We start from the raw sequence: 26,984 nt of genomic DNA, 5'->3' as shown, positions 1-26,984 counted from the left end.
AGCATACTCCGAACAGAACATACTTGCTCAACACTAATAATAATTATAAAATAAAATATTTCTTAGAACTGATTCTTAAAATGCCTTTGTTATCGCCACAAAATGTGGGACGTTCTGAGACATTGTGCCTGTTCCAAATGAAATAGTAAAATTCAAATACGTGCACGGAAGAGCCATGACTGATACATAGAGTATCAGGGCAGGTCTGACTTTATTACATCATTTGAACATTTGAATAATAGGAATCTCTCACTTTCTAGTTTCATTTCTCTTTCCTATGTTTTCTCTAAGTCTTTAGACAAAGACATTCATAAAGGACCCCTTATCTGAAAACACACATACTGGCTCAAATTCCATTTCAGAAAACAAGGAGTTACACGTATAAAAATCAAAATGGAGTCAGGATAGATAAAGTATAAATCCTGCTCTCACACCTTGGTATTCATGGCTGGATTGGTCTCTGTGACTTTAACTATGGCGTGGTCCTGTCTGGTAGGTAGACTATACAGAGTATACTCCCTACTACAATACAGGAAGAAGCTTTTCCCCTGACACATTGGTTTCTTTTATCCTGCAATAAACTAATTTTCAGCTTGCTTTAGAACAGTAATGTCAGGGCACTATGGTTTACTCCTCTTACCACACCCTGCTTATGACACTTCCGCTCCATAGGGCACTTGTTTTGTAAACTTGTATAATTGGCATTGAATTGAAATTAAGTTACTCATTGACTATGTTAAATAGTTTGTCTGACAAAATATTCCGTTTCCTACTCAATGTATGTAACACTATTGGAATTTTCCCTGATTAGTATTTAGTTGCATATTTTATTTCCTACTTTTAGTATATGTACTTTGTGATTAGAAAATATGTCGATCATGATTTCAGATTCATGCTGCCTAAATTTCTAAAGTTTTGTCTATAGGAAGAAATGTATAAATGTTACGGATTTGTGGTTTATGCTCAGATTTCGATTGCGCTCAGCAGATGCACAGTCATGTCTGGATTATTCAGATGCAGGGTTTTAACTACAATAGGTGCAGGGGTTGCAATCGCACCCAGGCAGTGGAGACTAGAGAGGCCGAAATCTATATTGCACCATATGAAAAGACAATCACTATTAAAGACCTATGAGAGTAAAGGGCCCTGCTGGAGATTTTGCATTGGGGCCCACAAGCTTCAAGTTACACCACTGTTCAGATGTGAGGAAAACATCAATATGTGACTGGTGACATAACAATAAAGTACAGAAGTGGCAGCTGTAAAATGTTATGTTGTATATACAAGCATGCTGATAGGTTTTATATACTGAGCTTAAATGCACCCACTCTATCTTTCAGCTCCTGATGGTCCTCATGCTAAAGAGAAGAAAATGTCATTGAGTCAAGCAAGAAAAGACAATGTCCTCTCCAAATCTGGTGAGCTCCATGGATGGCTGATTGTGTTTGTGTAGATTGTTCTGTAGACTTTTGGTTAGGCGTGAAGCCACTTTGTTTTCAGGTGCTATGAAGGAGCTTTATGTCTGCGGTTGGTCTTCCCCATTTCCCCCTCCCATACACATTAGATGGCTGACGGTCTTCTCGACTGTTCTCCTAGCACAGTTGCAGACCTATCTCAGCCAGGGGTTTATCTCTGACAGAACGAAGGGATCAGCAGGCCAAATAGCACATGCTCGATCAACTTCTACCCTACAATCAGTTGGTCTGTGCCCCCATACACATTAGAGTGTTGGGGAAACCAGTCGATATCAGCAGGTTCGGCCAACATTAGTCTGTGTATGGGTGGTCTTTAGGTGTGTGCTTTATACTAGTTTTTAACCGCAACAAATATACCACAATACAGATTAACACGTTATTTCCATGTTCATATAGATATTGTTTGATTGTGCTTATAAAAATGTGAATTTTGTATTTTACTGTTTAGTAAAATTCACAGCCATTCTTGAGATATTTAAAGAGAGGAGAGAACAAGGCGCAATGGGTGACTCAGTATTGCAATTGTTAGAGGGGTGTGAGGATGGCTACTAACCTTATGAAGTTGTGCACCTCTGCACAACCCCAGTGTAAAGCTCCACAAGCTCCGCTCTGTTGGTGGCTGTCATCCATTTCCAGCGGCGTTCACAGATCCTGATCTCTCGGTGGTGGATCACGTGGTCAGGTTAGTTGCATGTAACGCCGAGATGGACGCACAGCTTCACCAACACCCCCGGCAGCGTTCCGGAGGGGTTAGGGCAGCGCAGCTTGGAAAACCAGGGTAGTAATTCTAATTAAATTCCTCCCACAGGTGAAAGAACAATTAATTAAAGGCAGCTCTACCGCACCCCAACGGGGGGAAAGGGACAATCAGTGAATGTGAATAGCGGTACCAGAGCGCCAATAACAGGGCAAAAATATTAAAAGGACTGATTTATTAATACACACAACGCACCTGATGAAGGTGGCTGTGTCCACCGAAACGCGTTGTGTGTATTAATAAATCAGTCCTTTTAATATTTTTGCCCTGTTATTGGCTCTCTGGTACCGCTATTCATATTTACTGATTATTCTTGAGATATTAACACTTTTTTTAATATTTCCATCTCGTCGTTAGGAGACCGACCACTGCTGCAGTGTAGCCTGTAAACACTGCCGGGATTAGGATGTAACAGCCCCCACTCCTGGACAGCTTCAAAACCGTGTTTTTAAGATGCATAGAAAATGGCAAACTGTGCGTGTTTTGCGGTCTAACAGCGGTGGTCGGTCTCCAAGGCAACGAGCTGTAATCACAAGTGTTACTATCTCACAAATAGCTGAAAATTTTAATAAGAAGTCAATTTCAAAAATGTTTGAATTTACAAACCCTGTGTGACAGTTCCTATTTATGAAGATGGGAAAAACCCTTTAAGTCACAGAGGTTACATTTTTAGAGAGGACACATTGTAGTGCATTCTGGGAATTATTTTATTTCCTTTGTTTGGCATGCCCTTTGTGCGACCATGGTAATAAAAACTGTTAAAAAGGACCTGTTCACTCTGTTGACAAGTCTGTTTTAGTAAGTGCTTCTTTTCTTAGAAATGTTATAGTGTTGTTTCTTCTTCCGGAAATGTAAGAATAAACTGAGTGTTATCACTGTGAATACCCAGAGAGCCTGCACAGTCTGACACTAATCGAATCGGTGCTGAGTTTATAGACACACCCCACAATCATAAGTAGATCGGTAGCACCCAGTTGATAAATGATTCATCTTATTAAAGAGAATTCAGAAAAAAAGACACTCCAATATTTTTCATAGACAACACATTTATTTGCTAAACTAGGTAAGAAAGTAGAGATGACAGGTGCTCTTTAAAGGGACTCTTTCAAGAATGACTGTTCCAACCAGTCGCTCAGTGCACCCTTGGTGTGGCCAAACATTTAAATACACCTTCGCACCTAATCGTTTCCATCTATCTCCATTCTTCTGTGGCTCCATAAAGCCAGAGCAGTCAATCAAAGAATGGGTAGAGTGGAGATAGAGAGCAAACAAGTAGGTGGGAAGGTGCACTTAAATGTTTGGCCACACCAAGGGTGCATCGAGCACCTGTACTTGGTTGGAACAGTCATTCTTTGCTGACAGACTCCCTTTAAAGCACCACTCTTGCATTTTTTTATCTCTTTGTTAGGGATCATGTATGTGAGTGTAATGCATGTAAGTCTCTCACTCCCCAGTAGCCATCTTCACATGTTCTCAGCCTCGTTCCAGCCACATGTGACAACAGTTGTGACCTGCCAAATCACAAAGTGGTTGCTATGTGATTCAGTACACTCACATACGTGATCCCTCAAACAGGGATTGAAAAATAAAAAGGCTGGAGTGGGGCTTTAAAGGAGAACTGTCAGCAGGTCATAAATGGTCAGTTTTTGTTCTTATTTTATTGCCGATGCTTGCCTGAATATTCGGCTTTGTTTTTTAAATTCTCCATATGGCTCCAGAAATGCAGGCTTTTTGTCTATTTAGTTTAATTTTTAAGATCTTTACGAGGAGGTGTGGCTCACTGACTCTCTGGGGGCGAGGCTGTTTGCATAATTACCCTGTGAGCAACGCCCTTTTGGCAAAGACAATAAAAATTTGCACTAAATAATTTAACAGTCCATGACTCTGTTCTTGAACCTTATGGCAATTTAAAAAGGCAAAAAAGCTTACTCAGGGAAGAAGGGCTAATAAAATAAGAACTGCCCACTTTTGACATGGTGGCAAGTCATCTTTAAGGGTACAAGACTACACTGTGCAAACATCTAACCATTTCTAGATGCTATATGAGTTTAAATAAAGTGGTTTAGAAAGGCAATTTACAGGTTTTGGCCCCAGATGAGAACCTTACTTGAGGGTTAAAGTATCTAAGACCCTCCACTGATTAAATATGATTAAATATTAATCCAATGTGTAATGATATATGATGTAAAATCAATCTTGGATATAAAAGAGAGAATTAATTATTTTACTCCGGCTGGAGAAAATGTCTTTAAATATTGAATGAGTTGGTGTGTTTGGCAGACTCCCGAGGATTATGACAGATCTCAGATTCACTGTTAAAATTGAACAGCAGTTAAGCATTTGCACAGCCGCTGCAGTCAAGGTCTGAAGAAGATAGCCAAGTACAGTGCTCTTCTATCTCCATTGGTCCCATAGACTCTAAATAGTGCGGCAGCGCAGATGCTCGAGGAACTTGGGTCACTAGTTTCCAGGGTTAGGATGTCCTGCTGTTAGTGACTTATCACCTTGTCTGTCGATAGGCGACATTTTCTGTTTGTGGCACAATCTCTTCAGCTTTGTCATGATGTAAAAATAAAATAAAAATGTGATATTAGTAAATCTGGTTCAGTTCAGCTGCAGTAGTTATTTTTGGCCAACAAGAAGTTCAGCCACAATGATGTCTAACTTTTGGAGGCGCCCCTCTGAAACTGCAGTGCTGAATTGTTGTAGAAAGAACCCATTGACAAAGAAAAAAAGTGATGTTTTGTTTAATTTATTTTTCTAAGAAATGAAACATTCCTGTATGCAGTGCTCTATGGTTAGGATGTTTTACATGACCCATGCAAAGTACCCTGTGATCTCAGGAGTAGTGATTGGAGCTGCTGACTCGTAGGGAGGTTATTCTTCAGTTCTCTTGGATGATGGGACTGCATGTGCTACCCCTTCATACTCTGAATATGAATAATATTTAAATGGTTGGTTTCTCAATTCTTCATCAGTTTCATGTTCTGTTACTCAAAGGTTGAAATATTTATGTAATAATGCATTATAGATAATGTTACACGCACGCCGCTAGGTTCAGATAGGGCGAGACGGGTTTCATGAATTCGTTGGAATCCTGGGGGAACTGTTACTCAGGGCGACCATAGGCTGCAGCTTCTCTCAGGCACACAATAGATTCAATTGCTGACCAGACACATCTGACAAGAGTCTTTTTCAACAGTTTAACAGTGGGATTTAATCTGAAGCACGGCCAGTGCACTTCAGGGATATTACAGCACAATCTTCATTACAGTACATTCTATTAAAGCAGGCACAGTAACGTCAGTCTCTTCAGTAGCATAATTCTGCACAGATTAGATCTCTTAGCAGCACCCTTCTATGCATACACAACCACAGGCTTTTCCTTCACAAGGACTCACTAGTACACAGTACACACATTCTTTATCCTGCATGGAGATGGAGGGGGGGGGTGTTTGGTGAGGGAACTGATCCCTGTGACACGATTCCTTCCAGTCCTTATCTTCCTGTCCGATAATACTCTGCACTGTTAGTTCAGGGAGTCTATCTGACCTGTGTTTAGCTTCCCTCCTGACTTGAATTCTGTTCAGTTGCCTTCTGTGATATACAGATCACACACCACCTTTCTCTTCGGCTCCAGCCAGACAGTAACCAACTTCCCCACAATCGCCCTGGGGCTCTGCTAAACACTCCCTGTCTCCTGTGACTGTGTTAACCCCTCTGGTTGCTGGATGCTTCTGGAGCACAACACTTCCTGTCTCCTGTGCTTGTGTTACTTCTAATAGTTGCTGGATGCTTTTAAAGCAACAGCACTACTTCTGCATGTCACAATAAAAAGTGCAACATTATCAAACCTGGATTATTGGATTGTAACTCAAAGTAAATGCTTAACTTGAAGTAGTAATCTTAAAAGTGAACTCCTATCCGTTGGATAGGGAACAACTTCTCAATTGCCGGGCGTCCAGCTGCTGGGGACCCAACTGATCCCAAAAACTAGAGCTCGGAAGTTCATATGCACCGTCTCCATTCATTCCTAATGGGACAGCCGGGGATTGCCGAGGAGTTTGCTCAACTGATCTTCGGCACTCCCATTGGAATGAATGGAGCAGCGGTGTCCACAACCGACCACTACTCCATTCAACCGGGGTTCTTCAGAAAATGGGGAGGGTGGGTGGACCTCCAGCCAACGAGAAGCTTTCCCCTAGCTCATGAATAGGTGATGACTTTCAAACTTGAGAATACCCTTTTAATGCTTATTCAGAGAACCGTAACATGACTGTATTTAAGAAACTTGTATGAAAGAAATGGTTCCGGACAGCCTTACCATGGGTCTCTTAGCCTGAATTGATCTATATTTATGATGGTGTATATCCGTACAATTAAAAACAGTGATAGGGCCGTGATACGGAAGCTAAAATGCAGACACTTTTTTTTCATTTGAATTCACAGGAAAAGTGGTAAATATATAATTTATGTGGTGAGGGAGCTGTCATTCCTACTGATCATGAGAATACGGTCCGAAAGTCCCTACTCACTACCATTCCTTAGATTCATGTATTTGTGACCATCTGTCCTGTGGACAATGAATGGAAGCACATGCTCACTTACCATTCCATTCACACCAGAGACATTGGGACCCCCGGTCTTGTGATTGGCAACGGTTCCTTGAAGTCAGACACCTAGCAATTTTATATTTATCACATTTTTCTGTCTTCTAGATAAGTGATGTATTGTTTGTGGTACAACCCTTTAACCCTAATGACGCGCCCCCTGGGCAGTGTTGTTTGGGGGATACCCGGAGCCGGATCAGATGGGGGTTGTAGTCTCCGAGTGGCGGTGACCCGGTCCGTGCCCAGGGTGTCAAGCTCAGTGTGTGGCAGTCCTTTTAGATGTTACTAGATGTTCTTTTATGTCGACTACGCCACCCGTTGATTTGCGGTCAATACGGCCGCCGCTGCAGCAGGGTCCGCTGAGGCTGGTGGTGTGTGTGCAGCTCAGGTAGTATAACCCCCAACGGGAGGGGTATAGCCTCAGGGGGTCAGGTGTAGAGGATGGTGGTTGTGGAGGTGCAGTGAGGATGGTAATGAGACTCAGAGTCGGGCTGTGCAGTTCAGGGTCTTTACTTACTGCTGTTGTTCTGGTCACTCCGGCCTTGAGTGACCGCCCGAGCCGTGCTGCGTCCACCAGGTCCTGGACTCGGCCAACTCCCAAGTAATTCTGGAGCGTGATCCTGAGCTCCCTTTCTGACGTTCCTTCTCTCTGGCCTTCCCCACCAGGGATCCACCTAAGTCCGGCTCCCTCGGGCCTCTTGTTGGTAAACCCTTGTCTCTGGGTTCCCTGACCCTATTCCTGGTCTGCCTTCCGGGTGGATTTAGTGGGTGGTCGTGGCAGATCCTGCCCACGACCTCCGGTCTCTGGCTGAGGATTAGTGCCCTCCACCAGCTTGGGATCCGGTACCCTTGTGCCAACTCTTCACCCGCTGATCTAATCTTGGGTTCTTGGAGTTCTCTCTTCTCCCCCTCTGGGTCCTTCTTTCTCCTCTCTCTCTCTGGGCCTTGGAGCTGCTCTTCTCCTCTGCTCTCTCTTCCTCTGACTCAACTCTGACAGACTGACAGACTGACAGACTGACAGACTGACAGACTGACAGACTGACAGACTGACAGACTGACAGACTGACAGACTGACAGACTGTCAGACTGTCAGACTGACTGACTGACTGACTGACCCTGATCTAAGATGGTTCCCACCTTATATACTCCCTCTACGTGTGAGCTCAGGTGACCAGCACCCAATGAGCTCCTAGCACTACCCAGACTGCTCCCCCTATCTGCCCCTACACTACTGGGATGTTCCAACCCCCTCCCACTCCAGCCAGGGACAGACACTGTCGTACCTGCACATTTCTCTAGTGGGAGTACCATTGGTCTGTCCCCCGGAAATGGGATGTATGTAGTGCATGCAGCCTACTGAGCTCAGTTCCACACTCCATCCTTACCCGGGAGTGGAATACCACACCTCTGGCTTGAGGTGTAATACCCCTGTAGCAGCCGAATCCTCAGGGTGCTACATTCCCCCCTGGTAAATCACAGCACGTCCTCGGGCTGTCAAAGATAAAAACATCCAAAACATACAATTATTTTTCATAAACATCAACATATAAACATATAAAACATCACATATATATCAGCATAAACTTTTCCATATAAAACTTTTCATAAATAACAGTCTTGTAAACACTCTTGCTCCTCCGGCCACGGTGCAACTTGTGACCGGGAAAAGCGCGACAGTCTGTTAAAGAAAATGGCTTCCTATAAAACCGGTAGGGGGCGCCTTAGGAAGCGCAACTATATACAAGGGGAGGTATGGCCGCTCTCAGTCCTCGGCCAGGTAATGGGAATAGGGACACACGGGTTAACAGTTCACTCTTGTCCCAACGGGGACATATTTAAATCAGCAACAGTTCTTGGTACCCCGACGGGCAACTTTATACAGTCTCTCTCTACCGTACTTCAACGACGGCGTCCTCCTGCTCTTTCTTGTTGGTTGGTTTCAGTTTCAGACCCGTCCGGGTCCTCCTGCTCCTCCTCACACCGCAGCTCCTCTTCCGTCAGGCGATGCACATGGAGGGCGTAGGGTCCTTTGGCACACTTGTGCCGGGTGAAGGTGACCTCGTCCCCTACATACAGGTCACGACCTCTGTGTCCCTCCGGCAGATGGCTTTCTACGTCTCTGCGTGTGACAAAGACATCGCCGGGGGTATGATGGTCTTTTATGAAGCCCCACCCATGCTGCAGGTTGAATTTAATCACAGTCCCGGTGGTACGGGGACCATGAGCTGCACGGGGGTTCCTCCTGGTCCGGCTCTTCTGCTCCGCGCTCCTTATCTGTGCTTGCTGTTCCCGGACCCGCCTCTCTCTCCGCTCCTTCTCGAAGACCTCGAGCTGCTGGCGGCAGCACTCTGCACGCTCCGCTGCGGCTGCCCCGAGTCTCCTGAGTGAACCCCATGAGGTCTCCTCCGGTGGGGTCCCACTCAAACTGTGCCTCCTCTAGCGGGGGCTGGGTCCTCCTGACGGGCTTCGGAACCGGAATCAGGGGTTCATCTAGGGGTCTTTCTTTCCGGAGTCGGGGATGGTGAAACTCCGGTGGCCATATGAAGGGCTGCCCATCCGGGCACGTATGCTGGGCGAACAGGTCCTCACCCAGGTGCGGTACTTTAGGTGTTATGGGCGCTGTGGTGGTAGCGGCGCCCGGGTTGACCAGGCCTTGCGACCAGGCTTGGGGCACGCTAAAGGAAAAGGGCACCGTAAGAACGGCGGCGCCCGTGGTTACTCGGCCCTGCGGCCAGGCTGGTGGCTCCGCGGAGGTAGGGGGCGCTGTTGGAATGGCGGCGCCCGGGTGTACTAGGCCTTGCGACCAGGCCGATGGTATTTCCTGCTTTGCCGCGCTCAGGGTCGAAGCGCGTGACGTCACAGGGGTCGCGGCCGCGGTTTCCGGTTGAGGCCTAGTCTGCGGCGGTGACGATGCAGCGACGGGCACGGCAGGGGGAATTTCGGGCTCTGCGACGGGGAGCTGGGGCAGGTACGCGGTTTCCCGGCTCGGGGTAGAGACGTCCCCTTTACCTGCCTCCATTCGTTCAGCTCCCTTCTCGGCGCCGTCTCCGGCCTTGAGTCCTCCTGCACCATCCTCAGAGGCGGTCTGTCTCCTCGTCTCGGGTGGCGTGCTCCGCTGACGGGTTTCGGTCCGCTGGGCCATCTCTCGGCTCCACTCCGCCAACGTCTCTCGTTGCACCCGGGCCATCCTCCGTGCGAGGCTCTCCAGCGCAGTCTGTGCACACTCCCGGTCTCGGGGGAGCTGTGCCAGGACCTCCACTAAGCCTAGTGGGGTCGTTACTTGCAGCAGGCTCCTGACCACTGGGTCGGTGCTGCCTGACTCTCCCTCCATCTCCGGGTAGGCTTTCTCTGGACTCCCCTCCAGACTTCTTGTCTCCGGGTGCGCTCTCTCCAGACTGCTCCAGGCGACACCCATCTTTGCTCTCTTGTTCTGTCTCCGCCCACATTTAGGGTGGTCCCGGGGCAACTTTGTGATTGTCAGTTCCAGGGGCAGTTCTCTTACGCTGATGGACACTTCCAGCATCACAATCTCTGTTGGTGGGCGCGGTTTCCGCTTTTGGCGCCATTCTTCGACCTGGCCCACGATGGGAGGTGGCCTTTTGCCACCCTCTGGCACGCCCATAATGGCGTCCGCTCTTCCAAGGCGGGAAATCTTTGGAAATGGTGGGAATCGTCTCCCAGTGGCGGGAAACTCCATGGATGGCGGGAAAAAGCTGCAAATGGCGGACAACCGGCGGGAAACGACCTGTGATGGGGTCCGTTGGCGGGGACCCTCCGGAACCGGCGGGAGACTTCTTTTTAAGGTAACGGTGAACTTTTCTTCAGGCACGCAGTACCCGGTTGTTGCGGGCACGTAATCCTGCCGACTACGCCAAAGTTGACGCGCCCCCTGGGCCAGTGTTGTTTGGGGGATACCCGGAGCCGGATCAGATGGGGGTTGTAGTCTCCGAGTGGCGGTGACCCGGTCCGTGCCCAGGGTGTCAAGCTCAGTGTGTGGCAGTCCTTTTAGATGTTGCTAGATGTTCTTTTATGTCGACTACGCCACCCGTTGATTTGCGGTCAATACGGCCGCCGCTGCAGCAGGGTCCGCTGAGGCTGGTGGTGTGTGTGCAGCTCAGGTAGTATAACCCCCAACGGGAGGGGTATAGCCTCAGGGGGTCAGGTGTAGAGGATGGTGGTTGTGGAGGTGCAGTGAGGATGGTAATGAGACTCAGAGTCGGGCTGTGCAGTTCAGGGTCTTTACTTACTGCTGTTGTTCTGGTCACTCCGGCCTTGAGTGACCGCCCGAGCCGTGCTGCGTCCACCAGGTCCTGGACTCGGCCAACTCCCAAGTAATTCTGGAGCGTGATCCTGAGCTCCCTTTCTGACGTTCCTTCTCTCTGGCCTTCCCCACCAGGGATCCACCTAAGTCCGGCTCCCTCGGGCCTCTTGTTGGTAAACCCTTGTCTCTGGGTTCCCTGACCCTATTCCTGGTCTGCCTTCCGGGTGGATTTAGTGGGTGGTCGTGGCAGATCCTGCCCACGACCTCCGGTCTCTGGCTGAGGATTAGTGCCCTCCACCAGCTTGGGATCCGGTACCCTTGTGCCAACTCTTCACCCGCTGATCTAATCTTGGGTTCTTGGAGTTCTCTCTTCTCCCCCTCTGGGTCCTTCTTTCTCCTCTCTCTCTCTGGGCCTTGGAGCTGCTCTTCTCCTCTGCTCTCTCTTCCTCTGACTCACCTCTGACAGACTGACAGACTGACAGACTGACTGACAGACTGACAGACTGACAGACTGACAGACTGACAGACTGACTGACAGACTGACAGACTGACAGACTGACAGACTGACAGACTGACAGACTGACAGACTGACTGACAGACTGACAGACTGACAGACTGACAGACTGACAGACTGACAGACTGACAGACTGACAGACTGACTGACAGACTGACAGACTGACAGACTGACAGACTGACAGACTGACTGACTGACTGACTGACTGACTGACTGACTGACTGACTGACTGACTGACTGACTGACTGACCCTGATCTAAGATGGTTCCCACCTTATATACTCCCTCTACGTGTGAGCTCAGGTGACCAGCACCCAATGAGCTCCTAGCACTACCCAGACTGCTCCCCCTATCTGCCCCTACACTACTGGGATGTTCCAACCCCCTCCCACTCCAGCCAGGAACAGACACTGTCGTACCTGCACATTTCTCTAGTGGGAGTACCATTGGTCTGTCCCCCGGAAATGGGATGTATGTAGTGCATGCAGCCTACTGAGCTCAGTTCCACACTCCATCCTTACCCGGGAGTGGAATACCACACCTCTGGCTTGAGGTGTAATACCCCTGTAGCAGCCGAATCCTCAGGGTGCTACACTAACTCATAGTAGAGAATCATGCAAGCTTATGTGTATGCCTGGGATTGGTTGTGTGTCAAAACCCAACGGATGCTAATGCTTTTACTGGATGTCAGGCATAAAATGTACTTTCTATGCACACGTGTATTTTTCCATCTGAGAGTGGAAATCCCCTACGTCAGGTGCAGATCCTGAGATTGGAGGAATTATCAGTGCAGTAGTAAAGCATTTTGACGGCTTTTTTACTGAAGAATATTGGCTTTTTTTTTTTTTTTTTTTTCAGAACCACATCTCACACTGAAAGTTGATGAAAGGCAAAGACTGGCCCGAGAGCGTCGAGAAGAGCGGGAAAAGCTGATGGGTATGGATCTTTAGTAATTTTATGAGCAGAAGAACTTGATTCATATATTATTAGTCATGCACAAGGTAAAACCATTAAGAACGTATTATCAAAGATGTGATATTTGGTATAAATCTAGTCTATGATAACTTTATTGTGAAGTTGGTACTGGTGATGCTGTGATCAGAATTGCAGTAAGTTCTTCCATGCGTCACTTCTTATCTGGCTTGTATTGATCTGATTAGAGACCATATAAAAGAAATCCAAAATTCAAGCCCCTAGAAGAGGAGACAGATGCTAAATGTACTTTTACAATGCTCCCGTGCCTGACCATCATTGCTCCATGAAACTTATCACTGAAGAATAATAGAACATATTGTAGTCTTCCTCAGTATGTAAATTCCACTTATCTGCTTCAAATTTACGGAACTGGTTGGGCATTTTAACTTGCAAATGTGCTCTCATTTCTAGATTAGCTGAGAGAAAAACAAAAGGACACATTTTAGACTTGTGGTCCAAGGGTCACCTTTTGCAATTTTTAGCACATGGTATTTCCAACCCTAGTAACCTTACAGAAATTAACTAATTAAATCGCAAGGCATATAGTGAACTTGGAAAGACTTGACAGGTATAGGCATAATATATGTATCGTGCGTGTCTTGTAATGAGCCGTGTGTACATCACATGAGCAGGACAGTTTCATACCCTTAAAGTACCCAAAGACTGTTCCCACTGAATGGCTACAAGCAGAGATCTCGAAAACTGTTCAAGGGCTACAGAAAGTAGATTTTAGCATCGTATCATTTTTTTCATACAAAGATTTCCATTCCTTTGCTAAAACCATTTTAAAAGTGGGTGTCCATAATAAGCATATGCCATAGATAGCGGTAGGGTGTGTGGTCAATTTACCAAAGTTATAAATATATTGATACAGTTCTAGAGCTGGAAAAATAAATGAGATAACGGCCATCCGAAATGTTTGTTTTTTTTAACAGAGCGCTATTTCTGTAAAATTAGCACAATGGCTGTAGCTAAATGCCCTTTTTTTTTTTAAATATTATCAGCGGTCCCCTTTAAAAAGGGTTTTCATCTAATGCTGAAAAGTCACCATATACTAATAAATAAAAAATTACAGCCTGAGCAATATTGGTTGTTAATTTTAATCCCTTTCCCAACATATGATGTACTGGTATGGACCAGTCTCGGGAGCTGAGTCTGCATCATAACTGACTGATGCCAGCTGTGACACACAGCCAAAATCTTCCTGTAAAAGCAGTGACCAGAGCGTGCTCAGATTGTTGCTGCTGAACCATTTAAATGCGGCTGTCAACCACTGACGGCATCATCTAAGTAGCGCAATTGCTGGTGCATCCTGGCACCAACTCCTATTGTCCCCTCTGTGATGCAATCGCTTGCGTCCGACCGGTTGTCATGGCTGCCAGGAACCTACCAAAGACCCCCATGGCTACCATCTTTGTCCTTCTGCGAAGTTCAGACTGTAGATGGGTTTCATAGGATAACGTCATTTTGTCTGTTTTCTGCAATATGATTGTATTGCAGTATATAGAACAAGTGATCAGACAATCACAGATTCAAAGTAAAAGTAAAAAATAAATTGAAAAAATTATAAAAATTTCAGTTGCTTCCCTTTTCCCATTTTAAACAAGAAATAAAAAAAAGCTGAAAAAACAAGCATAATGGTGTCGCCATGTCTCTAACAGTCCAATCTATCAAAATATGTTAAACCATACAGTAAATGCCATGAGGTAATAAATAAAAATTACAAAATTACAGGGTTTTTTATTTGTCGCACTACCCTTAAAATATGCAATAAAAAGCGATCGAAATCTTGTTAGTACCCCAAAATGGTATCAATAAAAATGTCAGCTTGCCACAAGGAAAACAAGCCCTCTCACAGCTTGACCTGGGAAATCATATTGCCAGATTATTTCTTTACCACACAATGAACGCCGGATAAACAAAGCAAAACAAAAAACTAATTGATGAATTGTGGTGTTTTTTTTTTATTTTGCCACACTTGGGATTTTTTTTCCCCATTTTCCAGTTTAGTATGTGGTAAAATGAATGGTGTCATTAAAGATTAAAGCTCATGCATCAAAAAACAAGCCCTCATACATGTATGTTGACGGAAATATAAAAAAAGTTATGAATCTCCAAAGAAGGGGAGGGAAAACGGAAGTGCAAAAATGTAACATTGCCTGGTCAGGAAGGGGTTTCTCGGATATTGATGTCATTTTATAATCTTGGCAATTTCCAGAGAAGCTTATAGGTCATTAGTTTATTTAGATACTTGCATGAAAGGGAAAAAAATATGGCTGTACATCTTGATGTCACTTTTCAAAATGGCCACAACAAAAAATTCCATTATGCCTATAATTAAAAGAAATATTACTACCACTAACTTCTTTTTACTGATATGTTCCTTTTTATGCTTTCAACAAAATTTTAATTTAGGAACTTGCACGCCTCTAATAATTAAGTTTAATTACTATCTCAAGATGTACCAAACTTGCTGTGGATTTTTTTAAGTGTCTGCAGTATAAATTTAGAGTATTTTTTAAATATTTTTTTAAGAGGCTTCTGTAATCCCAAGGGAAATTAGTAGCCCATAAGATCTGGAGCAGATCTGCTTCTGCGACTTTTCCGCAGACACTTGTAGACTTGCAGTGCATAGCAAATCTGATACATGTGCTCTGATTTAAGAACCATGATTTTTTTTTTTTTAAAGAAAAACTTATATAAAACTGCTGTATTTTAAACACCACTTATCTATATTTCTGTCTGTATATTGCCCCAAAAAGCGTTGTTAAAATAAATCAGTCTTTTTGATAAAGCAGTCTTCCTTGACAAGGGCACACGAGCATGAACACAGCTCATGGGTAAAATGTAAGGTAATGTGTGCATCAGCTCAAGGATTCCTGAAAATCTCCAGAGCCGCTAAGCCGGCTGCTTTTAAGCTCCAGGGAGTATGACTCCTAGTGACCTTGACAGCCATGCTTTCCTATTAAATGTCTAGGCATAGCTTCTCTCCATCATCTACTAGATAGATAGATAGATAGATAGATAGATAGATAGATAGATAGAGTAAATTTGTTTATATATATAATATTATTTTACTTTTTTTTTTTTTTAATATTCTCTATTTCCTTAATATGAGGTCATCTCATAATATATAAATGTGTGTGTGTGTATATATATATATATATATTATGAGATGACCTTATATCAAGGAAAGAGGGAATGTTAAAACATATAAATATATTGTATGTAAATAAAGATATAACAAATACATATAAATATATATTTTTATTTTCTATACACTTGGCAAAAGATAGATATGTACTAATATTTCCCAAGTGTTTTCCCATGGAGTGTTCCCATTGTAGTGATTCTGTAATTGGCCATCAGAGCTGATGCCCATTGGTTGCAATGGAGTCCAGCTCTGAAATCTTGCTGTAGCGTGATTTACTGATGCCTTCGTATCATTGCTTAGAAATAGCAAAAAGGACTTTGGAGACTTACTGCTTTGTTCCAGCAAACAACATTTATAACATTCTTTGTGGCCATTGCCCTGCAAACCAAGCTAAAGTCCTTGGAGCCTTTTGCTGTGAAGAGGCATTTCTGTCAGTTTTAATAAGCCGCTCTTCAGTATCAGCCCGGTGAACTGTTCATTTCAGCTACACCAATTTATAGTGAGGAACATTCTAAATCTTGCATAATGTCTTAGAAGCCGGTAGAGCATAGACCTATGTCCTCGTCTTTTCATTTTCTTTCACTGTCAGCTGCAAGAGAATCTCTGTGGTTAGAGAAAGAAGTGAGAGCGCGGCAGCATTATGCCAAACATTTGGAAGAACGCAAGAAGAAACTGGAAGAACAGAGGATCAAAGAGGAAAGAAGGCGTGCTGCCGTGGATGAGAAGCGAAGGCACAAACTGGAGGAAGAAAAAGTAGGTCACCTTACATCTTCTTTTTTTGAGGGATATAACATTTTTGTGATTTGTGGTTAGAAATGTATTCACTAAAAATGTAAGATCAAAACGAAATTAAATTATTGAAGGGAATTTCTCACCAGGTTTTTGCCACCTAATGAGCAGCATGATGTAAAGACAAAGACCCTGATTCCAGCAATTTGTCATTAGGCTGTTTGCTGTAGTTTTGATAAAATCACTATTTTATCAGCAGGAGATTAGCACTAGAGGACTAGTAAATCTGTTGCCATATAGTCCTCCATAATCATGAGCTCTGTATAATCACACCCCCAAAACTGACTGGCTGCTTTCTGCCTATGCACAGTGTATACAGAAAGCTGCCAATCACTGGTGGGGGCGAGGTTATACAGAGCTCAGCATTCAGAGAACTGCTAGATCTGCAACAGATAAAACTACAGTAGCAGTCCAATATGACTAACCAGATTAATCACTGTTTTTGGTATAAATTATATTACCACATGTCAAACAATTTACCAGTTGGTGCAGTAGATTCTAAGAAAACCACCAGACTCCGCATTCATGATCTGCATGTTTTTGACCCTGTGTATTTGAATAATTAATTGAAAGGGGGTGTGTTCAAAATAATAGCAGTGTGGAGTTCAATTAGTGAGGTCAATCATTCTGTGAAGAAACAAGTGTGAATCAGGTGGCCCTTATTTAAGGGTGAAGCCAGCACTTGTTGTACATGCATTTCTCCTTGAAAGCCTGAGAAATATGGGTCGTTCGAGACATTGTTCAGAAGAACAGCGTACTTTGATTAAAAAGTTGATTGGAGAGGGTAAAACTTATAGACGTGCAGACAATGATAGGCTGTTCAGCTAAAATGATCGCCAGTACTTTAAAATGGAAAGCAAAACCAGACAGACGTGGAAGAAAACGGAAGACTACCATTCAAATGGATCGAAGTATAGCCAGAATGGCAAAGGCTCAGCCAATGATCAGCTCCAGGATGATCAAAGACAGTCTCAAGTTACCTGTGAGTACTGTGACAGCTAGAAGACGCCTGTATGAAGCTAATCTCTTAGCAAGAAATCCTAGCAAAGTCCCATTGTTTAAAAAAAACAACAACATGTACTGAAGCGAGCACAATTTGCCAAAGTGCACATCAACTGGCTTAAAGAGAAATGGAGAAACCTAAAATGTGCAATAGCGCTACCACCATGTCCAGTAGTTAAAAGCTGCGTACCGCTGCACTTGTTGCCCACGTGCATTATAACTAATGATAGTACAAAAAGATAAGTTGTACGCGCTAGAAGTCACTAGATGTAAATCCTGAAGCCTACCCGGTGCTGGTATAGCTCGAGAAATGGTCCGATTCAGATGTTGGGGCTTTCTTCAGCAGTCCGCGGACAAGTGTGCAGGCTGTTCCTGCTTACTGTGCTTGACACTCCGCAAGCCGTTTTGACAGGGTGCTGGCCAGTCACACCTTCACTACTCCTGGCTTGAAAAGAAGTTATGCCGCTTTGTGTCTGTGCGACATCACCAAACTACTGGCTCTCCTTCTGGTGCAAAAAGGATGCCAATAGTACATCCAACGCCTCAGAAACACGCTGAGTATACAACTAAATATTAGATTAATGATTCACAGGAATGCTAAATCCTCAAAAAAAAGAGTACATATTGTGAGTTTGTAAATACAAAAGCAGACTCTGCTAGTGTGCCCACTATTAAAGAGCATGAATATTCACCCCTCTCCACTCCCATGGGCGTGGAGAGGGGTGAATATTCATGCTCATTAATAGCGGGCAAACGCGATTGCCCGGCAGCAGCAGGTGCCGCGCTGCGGCTACAGTGTGTGCCGGCTATTAACCGGTTCCCGACCGCCCACTGTACATAAACGTCGGCGCTGCCTGGGCTCTGTGCAGCGCCGACGTTTAAAAACGGTGGGTGGTCCCGCAGCGCTCAGGACCCCCTGGGTCCTGCTAGCGATGCGGTACCGGTTCAGAGCGATAGCTCTGACATGTGGCATCATGGGGACCTGATTGGATCAGGTCCCCATGATGTTAACCTGTTCCTATCTTCTAGATGCCGCGATCCATAGCAATCGCGGCATTTAAAAGATAGTGACAGCCGGTGGTCGGCGATCGGGATCCCCCACATACCTTACCAGCGGCGGGGATCCCGCTGCTGTGACCTCTGACATCATCGAGACCTGATTGGCTCAGGTCTCGATGATGTCAGCGTCACACCAGCCAATCAGAGAGATCACCAGGGAAGTTTGTTTTAGCAACAAACTTTCCCGGGCGATCTGCCTGACAAATACATTGTTTCTCCTCCGATCTCAGTGAGAGAGCAGAGGAGAAACACTGTGACAAGAGCTGTCAGCCTTGCCACTGTGAAAGTGAAAAATCAAAATCAAAAAAGAAAGTCAGTCCAGTCAGTCCAGTCAGTCCAGTCAGTCCAGTCAGTCCAGTCAGTCCAGTCAGTCCAGTCAGTCCAGTCAGTCCAGTCAGTCCAGTCAGTCCAGTCAGTCCAGTCAGATCAGTCCGGTCCCGTCCTTTCAGTCCAGTCAAAAAATATAAAAATAAAATGGCCCGTCAGACTTATACCGCAGAGGAGGTGTATGCCCCGCTATGTTCTGACCCTGATGACAGTGCAATCTCAGATGGAGATATGGATTTTGAGGGCTTTACTAGCGGCGACACTGAGAGCTCAGAAATGAGCAGTGATTCTGGTCCATCCTCAAGCCCAAGGACCAGTACAGCAATAGGGGCAAATAGCGCTACTGGAGAAACGTCTCCAAATCAGGGAACACTGCCCAGTACAAGCGCTGTCCCTGCTACTAGTGAATTGGCGCACGCCAGTGTACAAGGGGCTTTGCCACATGATCTAGCATTTCCCAGATGGGAGGCTTCGGATTAGGCTGCTCCATTCAGCCCTGATGTCAACGCCACTCCTGGTATAAATGTGGAGGTGGAAGATTTTGGACCAATTCATTTTTTAAATTTGTTTTTTACAGACAGCTTGCTAGAGCATATTGTCGTGCAAACAAATTTATATGCGTCCCAATTCATAAGCCAGAATCCCCGATCTTACTATGCTAGGGCAAATTTATGGACACCAACTAATGTCCCGGAAATAAAAAATTTTTTAGGACTTACATTTGCCATGGGGCTTGTTAAAAAACCGAGCTTTCGATCCTACTGGTCCAACCACCCTGTTCAAGCCTCCCCTATGTTTTCAGTCGTTCTGCCTAGGACCCGTTATGAAATGCTCATGCGGTTTTGGCATTTTAACGACAGTAGTCAATGCCTGCCCAGAAATACCCCAGAACATGACAGGTTATATAAAATTAGACCCATCATTGAAAATTTGTCAGAAAAATTCTTAAGCCTCTACACCCCAACACAAAATATTTCTATAGATGAGTCCCTTGTAAAATTCAAAGGAAGACTGCACCTCAAGCAATTTATCCCATCTAAAAGGGCAAGGTTTGGAATAAAGATCTATAAAATGTGCGAAAGTTCATCCAGATACACATCCGCTTTTCGCATATATGAGGGGAAAGATAGCAAACTAAACCCACCAGGATGCCCTACTTATCTGGGGACATCTGGAAAAATTGTTTGGGAGCTGATAAGTCCATTTTTTCAAAAAGGCTACAATCTATATGTGGACAATTATTACACCAGTATACCCCTATTTAAAAGTCTGGTTGAACACAACATCGGGGCTTGTGGGACCATCCGTAAAAACCGTCAGGGGTTTCCACAACCATTGGTCAACCAAAAGTTTCAAAAGGGGCAGTCAGGGGCTGTATGCAACGGAGAGCTGCTTGCCCTGAAATATAGGGATAAGAGGGATATTTTTGTCCTCAGCTCGATCCACACAGATGCCACAAGGGCCACTGTAGAACTAGGATCCACCACTCCGAAGCAAAAACCTGTGTCGGTCATTGACTACAACAAACACATGGGGGGTGTGGACCTTGCAGACCAGGTTCTACAGCCATACTAGGTATCAAGAAAGTCCTATACCTGGTATAAAAAGTTGGTTATTTATTTGTTTCAGGTGGCCACATACAATTCTTTTGTGTTGTACATAAAAGCAGGAAATTCAGATCCTTTTCTTGATTATCAAGAAAAGGTAATTGAAAATCTTGTCTTTCAAAGTGTTAGCCCCGCTCATCCATTAGAATCTGAGGATGTGAAAAGACTCACTGAGCGACATTTTATTGCACTTATTCGAGTAGAGCTCACTTAATTTCCAGGGGGTGTCTCCAGAATCTAAACCTTCCATTGCATGCTTGTTTCTGGAAATCATCCATTGAGTTAAAATGGTCACTAAACCCATAGATGAATTCCCAGAGGGGTGGCATTTCCAAAATGGGGTCACTTCAGGGGGGATTCTTTAGTTCTGGTACTTAGCTCCTCTGAAAAGTGCCAGAACAGCAGAATCCCCCCTGAAGTGACCCCATTTTGGAAATGACACCTCTCTGGGAATTCATCTATGGGTTTAGTAACCATTTACCTATCTACTTATTTTCCCACCACTAGATTAATTTATACAGAGGAGTAGATTGTAAAATTCGGTCACTTGTTGGGGGTTTCCTCTGTTTAGGCACCTCAGGGGCTCTCCAAATGCAACATTGCGTCCGCTATCCTTTCCAGTCAAATTTCCATTCCAAAAGTCAAATGGCGCTCCTTACCTTCCGAGCCATGCCGCACGCCCAAACAGTGGCTTTGCACCACATATGGGGTATCGGCGTGCTCAGGAGAAATTGCACAACACATTTTGGGGTCCATTTTTTCTGACTGCCCTTGTGAAAATTAAAAATTTGAGGCTAAAGTAGCAGTTTTGTGTTAAAAATGTGTTTTTTTATTTTCACACTTCAACATTATAAAATTCTGTGAAGCCCCTGGGGGTTCAAGGTGCTCACCACACATCTAGATAAGTTCCTTGAGGGGTCTAGTTTCCAAAATGGGGTCACTTGTTGGGGGTTTCCTCTGTTTAGGCACCTCAGGGGCTCTCCAAATGCAACATGGCGTCTGCTATCGATTCCAGTCAAATTTCCATTCCAAAAGTCAAATGGCGCTCCTTACCTTCCGAGCCATGCCGTGCGCCCAAACAGTGGCTTTGCACCACATATGGGGTATCAGCGTGCTCAGGAGAAATTGCACAACACATTTTGGGGTCCATTTTTTCTGACTGCCCTTGTGAAAATTAAAAATTTGAGGTTAAAGTAGCAATTTTGTGAAAAAAAGTTAAATGTTCATTGTTTTCTTCCACATTCCAAAAATTCCTGTGAAGCACCTGAAGGGTTAATAAACTTCTTGAATGTGGTTTTGAGCACCTTGAGGGGTGCAGTTTTTAGAATGGTATCACTTTTGGGTATTTTCTGTCATAAAGGCCCCTCAAAGTGACTTCAAATAAGATGTGGTCCCTAAAAAAATGTTTTTGTAAATTTTGTTGTAAAAATGAGAAATCGCTGGTCAACCCTTATAGCTTCCTAACAAAAAAAAATTTTGGTTCCAAAATTGTGCTGATGTGAAGTAGACATGTGGGAAATGTTATTTATTAACTATTTTGTGTGACATATCTCTCTGATTTAAGGGCATGAAAATTCAAAGTTTGAAAATTGCAAAATTTTCAAAATTTTCGCCAAATTTCCATTTTTTTCACAAATAAACGCAAGTGATATCGAAGAAATTTTACCACTATCATGAAGTACAATATGTCACGAAAAAACAGTCTCAGAATCAGGAGAATCCGTTGAAGCGTTCCAGAGTAATTACCTCATAAAGTGACAGTGGTCAGAATTGAAAAAATTGGCCCGGTCACGAAGGCAAAAACTGGCTCTGGTGCGAAGTGTTTAAGGTGAGTGAAGTTACTGCTTCCCACGCACACAGTCCCGGTGTGGGGAGCAGTGACTTTTTCCACAGCTCATCTCACCTTGTGAGGGTGACGCACCCCTGGGCCTGTGTCGCACAGCGTTGCGCATGCAGGAGCTTACCCGGAGCCGGATCTGTTGAGGGTTGTAGTCTCGTGGCGGTGACCCGGTCCGTGCCCAGGGAGTCAGACTAAGTGGCGCTGTATCAGCGGTAGATGATGGACGACTACGCCACCCGTTGAATGCAGCTATGGAGCTGCCGCTGCAGGGCAGACCGCTGAGGCCGGTAGTAGGATAGTGCAGCGTAGATGGTATAACCCCCAACGGGAGGGGTATGGCCTCAGGGCAGCCGACGTGGATGATGGGGGTAGCAGGAACCACTCAGAGACGATGCGGTGTAGTTCAGGGTCTTTACTGGTGACAAAGATAGACCCTCCCGGAGTACTGGCTAGCGGTTGGGGCCTGGTCAGTCCTTGAGCAGATGGGATCTCCCCTGGCCAGGCGGAGTTGTAGGCCTCCCAAACTGACTGTACTCTTCTGGCTACCTTGCTAGAAGCGAGTATAAGTAGCCCACGTCCCTGAGTGTACCGTGTGGTGCTCACCCGTATGGCCGGTGACTCGGGGCCTTCTAGTAGCTTCCGCTCCACGACGGCGGTGCTGGTCCCATGTGTGTGACCGTGCCTTCGGGTTTCTTGGCCAGAGGACCTGAAATCCCCTGCCTGACGGATTCTGCTGCTGGGTAGGAGTTAGTCCCCACAGCCTCGGACTCCGGGTCCGGTAAGAAATCTTCTCAGTCAGGGCGAGCTCTGCAGCTGCCAGCCCCTGACTCTTTGTAACACTGCTCCCACAGAGCTCCTGTTGTTTCTTCCTATGCTGCTTCTCTTCTCTACTTCTGGCATGGCCCAGGAGCTGGGCCCAGCCGGAGCCACAGCTCCCTGTCAGCCCTCCTGGCTGAACTCTCCCTCTCCACTCTCTAACCCTGCCTCAGCCCCAGGTTTTTATAGGGGAAGTCCTTCCCCTCCCAGGACTGGGCAGGAGGTGTGGCATGCATAGGATTCCTGACCAAGAGACCTCCCACCTGCTCTCAGACATAACATTGCATTACTGTGGAAACCAGACCCCTGGGGTGCCACAAGGGCATATGACAGTGAAGTCATGCGCGGCTCACAAGGTGAGATGATTGCTGGCAGCAAAGCAGGACGCAGTGCTGGAGCACAGGGAAGAAAGATGAGTAGACGTGTTTATTTTTTTTTGTGTGCTGCGTGATGGGTATTAGGGGTGTCATGCATACCAGGAAGAGGGATGAGGGGGGCCATGCATACCAGGAAGAGGTATGAGGGGTGCCATGCATACTAGAAGAGGGATGAGGGGGGCCATGCATACTAGGAAGAGGGGGGCCATGCATACCAGGATAAGGATGAGGGGTGCCTTGCATACCAGGGTGGAGATCAGGGGTGCCATGCGTGCCATGCATACCAGGATGGGGGATTGGGGTGCCATGCGTACCAGGATGGAAATCAGGGTGCCATGCATACCAGGATGGAGGGGTGCCATGCATACCAGGATGGAGGGGTGCCTTGCATACCAGGGTGGAGATCAGGGGTGCCATGGGTGCCATGCATACCAGGATGGGGGATTGGAGTTCCATTCATACCAGAATGGGGATCAGGGGTGCCATGCATACCAGGATGGAGGGGTGCCATGCATACCAGGATGGAGGGGTGCCATGCATACCAGGATGGAGGGGTGCCATGCATAGCAGGATGGAGGGGTGCCATGCATAGCAGGATAGAGGAGTGCCATGCATAGCAGAATGGAGGGGTGCCATGCATACCAGGATGGAGATCAGGGGTGCCATGCATACCAGGATGGGTATCAGTGGTGCCATGCATACTAGGATGGGGATCAGGGGTGCCATGCATTACAGGATGGAGATCAAGGGTGCCATGCACAACAGGATGGGGATCAGGGGTGCCATGCATACCAGCGTGGGGATGGGGGCCACGTATAGTAGGAAGAGGGGGGCCATATACGCCAGGATGGGGAATATTAACAGAATTGGGGGACATTACCCCTATTACAGTGTAAGCAGCAGACCCCCTCCCCCTTAACACTGCATCATGACCATATTTTTTTGCTTACATTTTTTTTCGATTTTCCTCCTCTAAAACTTAAATGCGTCTTATAGTCTGAAAAATACAGTAGTTAAAAATTATATAAATTTCTCTTCATGTTTTGAATTAGAAAACAGTGTGCAATGTTCCCAATGCATGGAAATAAAAACTAGTATAAAGATTTTGTGTTTAACTCATGTTTTTGAACACACTGCTATTATTTTGAACACTACTGTATCTATCAAAACTGCTGCATCCAGTAAGTAATACATTGCTGGATTCAGGGTCTCTGACCTTACACCATGCTGCTCTCAGATGGGGTAGCAAAAACCTGGTGACTTATTCCCTTTAAATGGGTTATACATTATTAGAAAAATGTGGTGGTTGTGCTGTTCTACTATATAGAAAGAGGCAAAGCTACAAGACTGTGTATATAACCCATGAAAAGATGTGACACTTTTTTTGGAAAAAGTCATTTTTGTAATCATAGACTGACACCCAGTTTAATACTGAGGTCTGTACTTAGAGCTTTGTTACTTTGGAATAGAATCTAACGTTATGCCATTTCTTCTTTGATTTGCCTATTAAAGGAGCGACATGAAGCAGTAGTAAAGCGTACAATGGAAAGGAGTCAGAAGCCAAAGCAAAAAAATACAAGATGGTCTTGGGGTGGCGCCCTACAGAGCAGCCCTAGCATCAGCAGTTCAGGTAACGTAGAACACAACTATTGTCTATACTGCGAGCATGGCAAGGCACAAGACCAGGCACAGGAAGACTTCAAGGATAGACTTGGGAAAAAGATGGGGCTCCATATATGACCACATGATGGTTTAGCTAGTCCGTATGATTCATGGCCATTCTGTTTTGTGCATTTCGGCAGGTTGATAGCAAATATACCTACTTCTGGGTTTCAAATTGCTACATATTATTGGCATGCCATAGTCAAGGAATACATGACATTATTGTTTAGAGGGTGAGATGTCATGCTGATAGTACAAGTAACCTTCACAGAAGCGAGGCCTCCAGTTGGTTTGATACTAGGGTCCACCTTCTTTACCGCTTGGTAATGGTTAGTTTCTGCATGCTAGATTTTACATCAGTAAAGTAGTAAGTGCAAAAACTTCTTTGGTACTGTAAATTCATAAATTCTCAGCTCATCATTATCACATCCTTTCTTTTTTTGTTTTTCCTTTTTACATCACTTTTGCATGTTCTGTTCCTTAGGTTACTTTGACTCATCCTTCACCAATGTCGATTTCTCTGACCTGGCATACCATTTCCAAGCCAAGGGTCGTGTCAGAAGAGGTGGTACTTAAACCACTGTGTTTTGTGACTGTTCCTTTAGTCTCTAGATCGTGTTTGCTAACAACCTAGAGTCTCCTTGCCTGTATTGTGGTGTTAATGTATTGGAGGTGCACACCATATAATGTATAGACATGGTAGCTGTTTTCGGAAACATTGTTCACAGGTCTACATATCGAAATAAGTCCTAATCATGGCTGTATTTCTGCTTGCCGTGTAATGCGGAGAGAGCAAAAACTCATCTGGGGTTATTTACTACTATTCAATATCTGACAGTGGGCTTAGTCAGATATTGATTGTTAATCGCTTTGACCTGTCCAATTTCTGTTTTCATTAACAGGAGACCATTTGGCAACTACCATTAAAAAGCTGATTGTCAGCAGATTCCATAAAACAGCGACAATCACAGACTAATATCCAGTTAGACAATGTGGCGGCACTTTTTTTTATGTAAAATATTGCAGTTCTTTGTCTCCTCCCTCCTTTGTATCACCGTGTTGTGCTGTGTTTTTGTTGTATATAGTATCTTGTGTGCATTATCTATGTATTAGTCTTCCCCTGTATGTGCAGTCGTATAACGCTGTTTTAGATATTGTCCTTTACTGTTGATGTGACAGGATCTAAAGTGCAAGAGTGACAGCAATGGCATATTACAGCAAAGCAACATTTCATTTTGGAACTTGAAGAATGAGAACGTCAAATAGCCTGAACTGAAATGTTGCCATTTTTTTCTATATAATTTTATATGATTTAAAAAAAAAAATCACAAATAATGGGAAAAAAATTCCAACATGAGAGACCCCAAACATACAGTGAATGCAACTTGCAGAGAACATTGTTGTATACATGCATCCTGTATGGAGGCACACTTGATCCCTACAGTCCTGTAATACCTGGTTGTATTAAACTAGCTATGGGTGACATATTACTTATACAACAGAAATCTGCAATACAAAATACAAATATAGCCCATTAGGGGTACTGAATCTGCTAATTTATTTACTTGATTGGGTATGTTAAAGGGGCGGTCTACTACTGAAGAACCCCTATTGAATGTCCCCAAAATGCTCAATAAAGTAAGAAATAAGCATAATGGGACCAGTGCCGCTCATACACTCTGAGCTGTGTTCCTCGATGATCTACTTGCGTCTCCCAATAATCTTGGCAGACATCTGTCCTAATGGAGCTATGAAGGCGA

At 44.9% G+C, this 26,984-nt stretch overlaps 1 protein-coding gene across 4 annotated transcripts in view; it reads left to right on the top strand.

The window, feature by feature from the left end:
• MAP7 (microtubule associated protein 7) overlaps positions 1-26,984 on the top strand; it is a 163,068-nt gene that overhangs the window by 107,460 nt on the left and 28,624 nt on the right. For all 4 annotated transcript variants that reach the window (XM_073671305.1, XM_073671306.1, XM_073671304.1 and 1 more), the window contains exons 2-5: positions 1,341-1,418; positions 12,475-12,552; positions 16,335-16,498; positions 25,075-25,192. In XM_073671305.1, the coding sequence (XP_073527406.1) occupies positions 1,341-1,418; positions 12,475-12,552; positions 16,335-16,498; positions 25,075-25,192 (438 nt within the window). The remainder of the gene's footprint in view (positions 1-1,340; positions 1,419-12,474; positions 12,553-16,334; positions 16,499-25,074; positions 25,193-26,984) is intronic.

Source organism: Phyllobates terribilis, unplaced genomic scaffold (genome assembly GCF_046119375.1).
Source record: "Phyllobates terribilis strain yellow unplaced genomic scaffold, ASM4611937v1 Scaffold_3__8_contigs__length_932513732, whole genome shotgun sequence".
Classification (NCBI taxonomy): domain Eukaryota; kingdom Metazoa; phylum Chordata; class Amphibia; order Anura; family Dendrobatidae; genus Phyllobates; species Phyllobates terribilis.
This window is presented reverse-complemented; position numbering and strand designations above follow the sequence as displayed.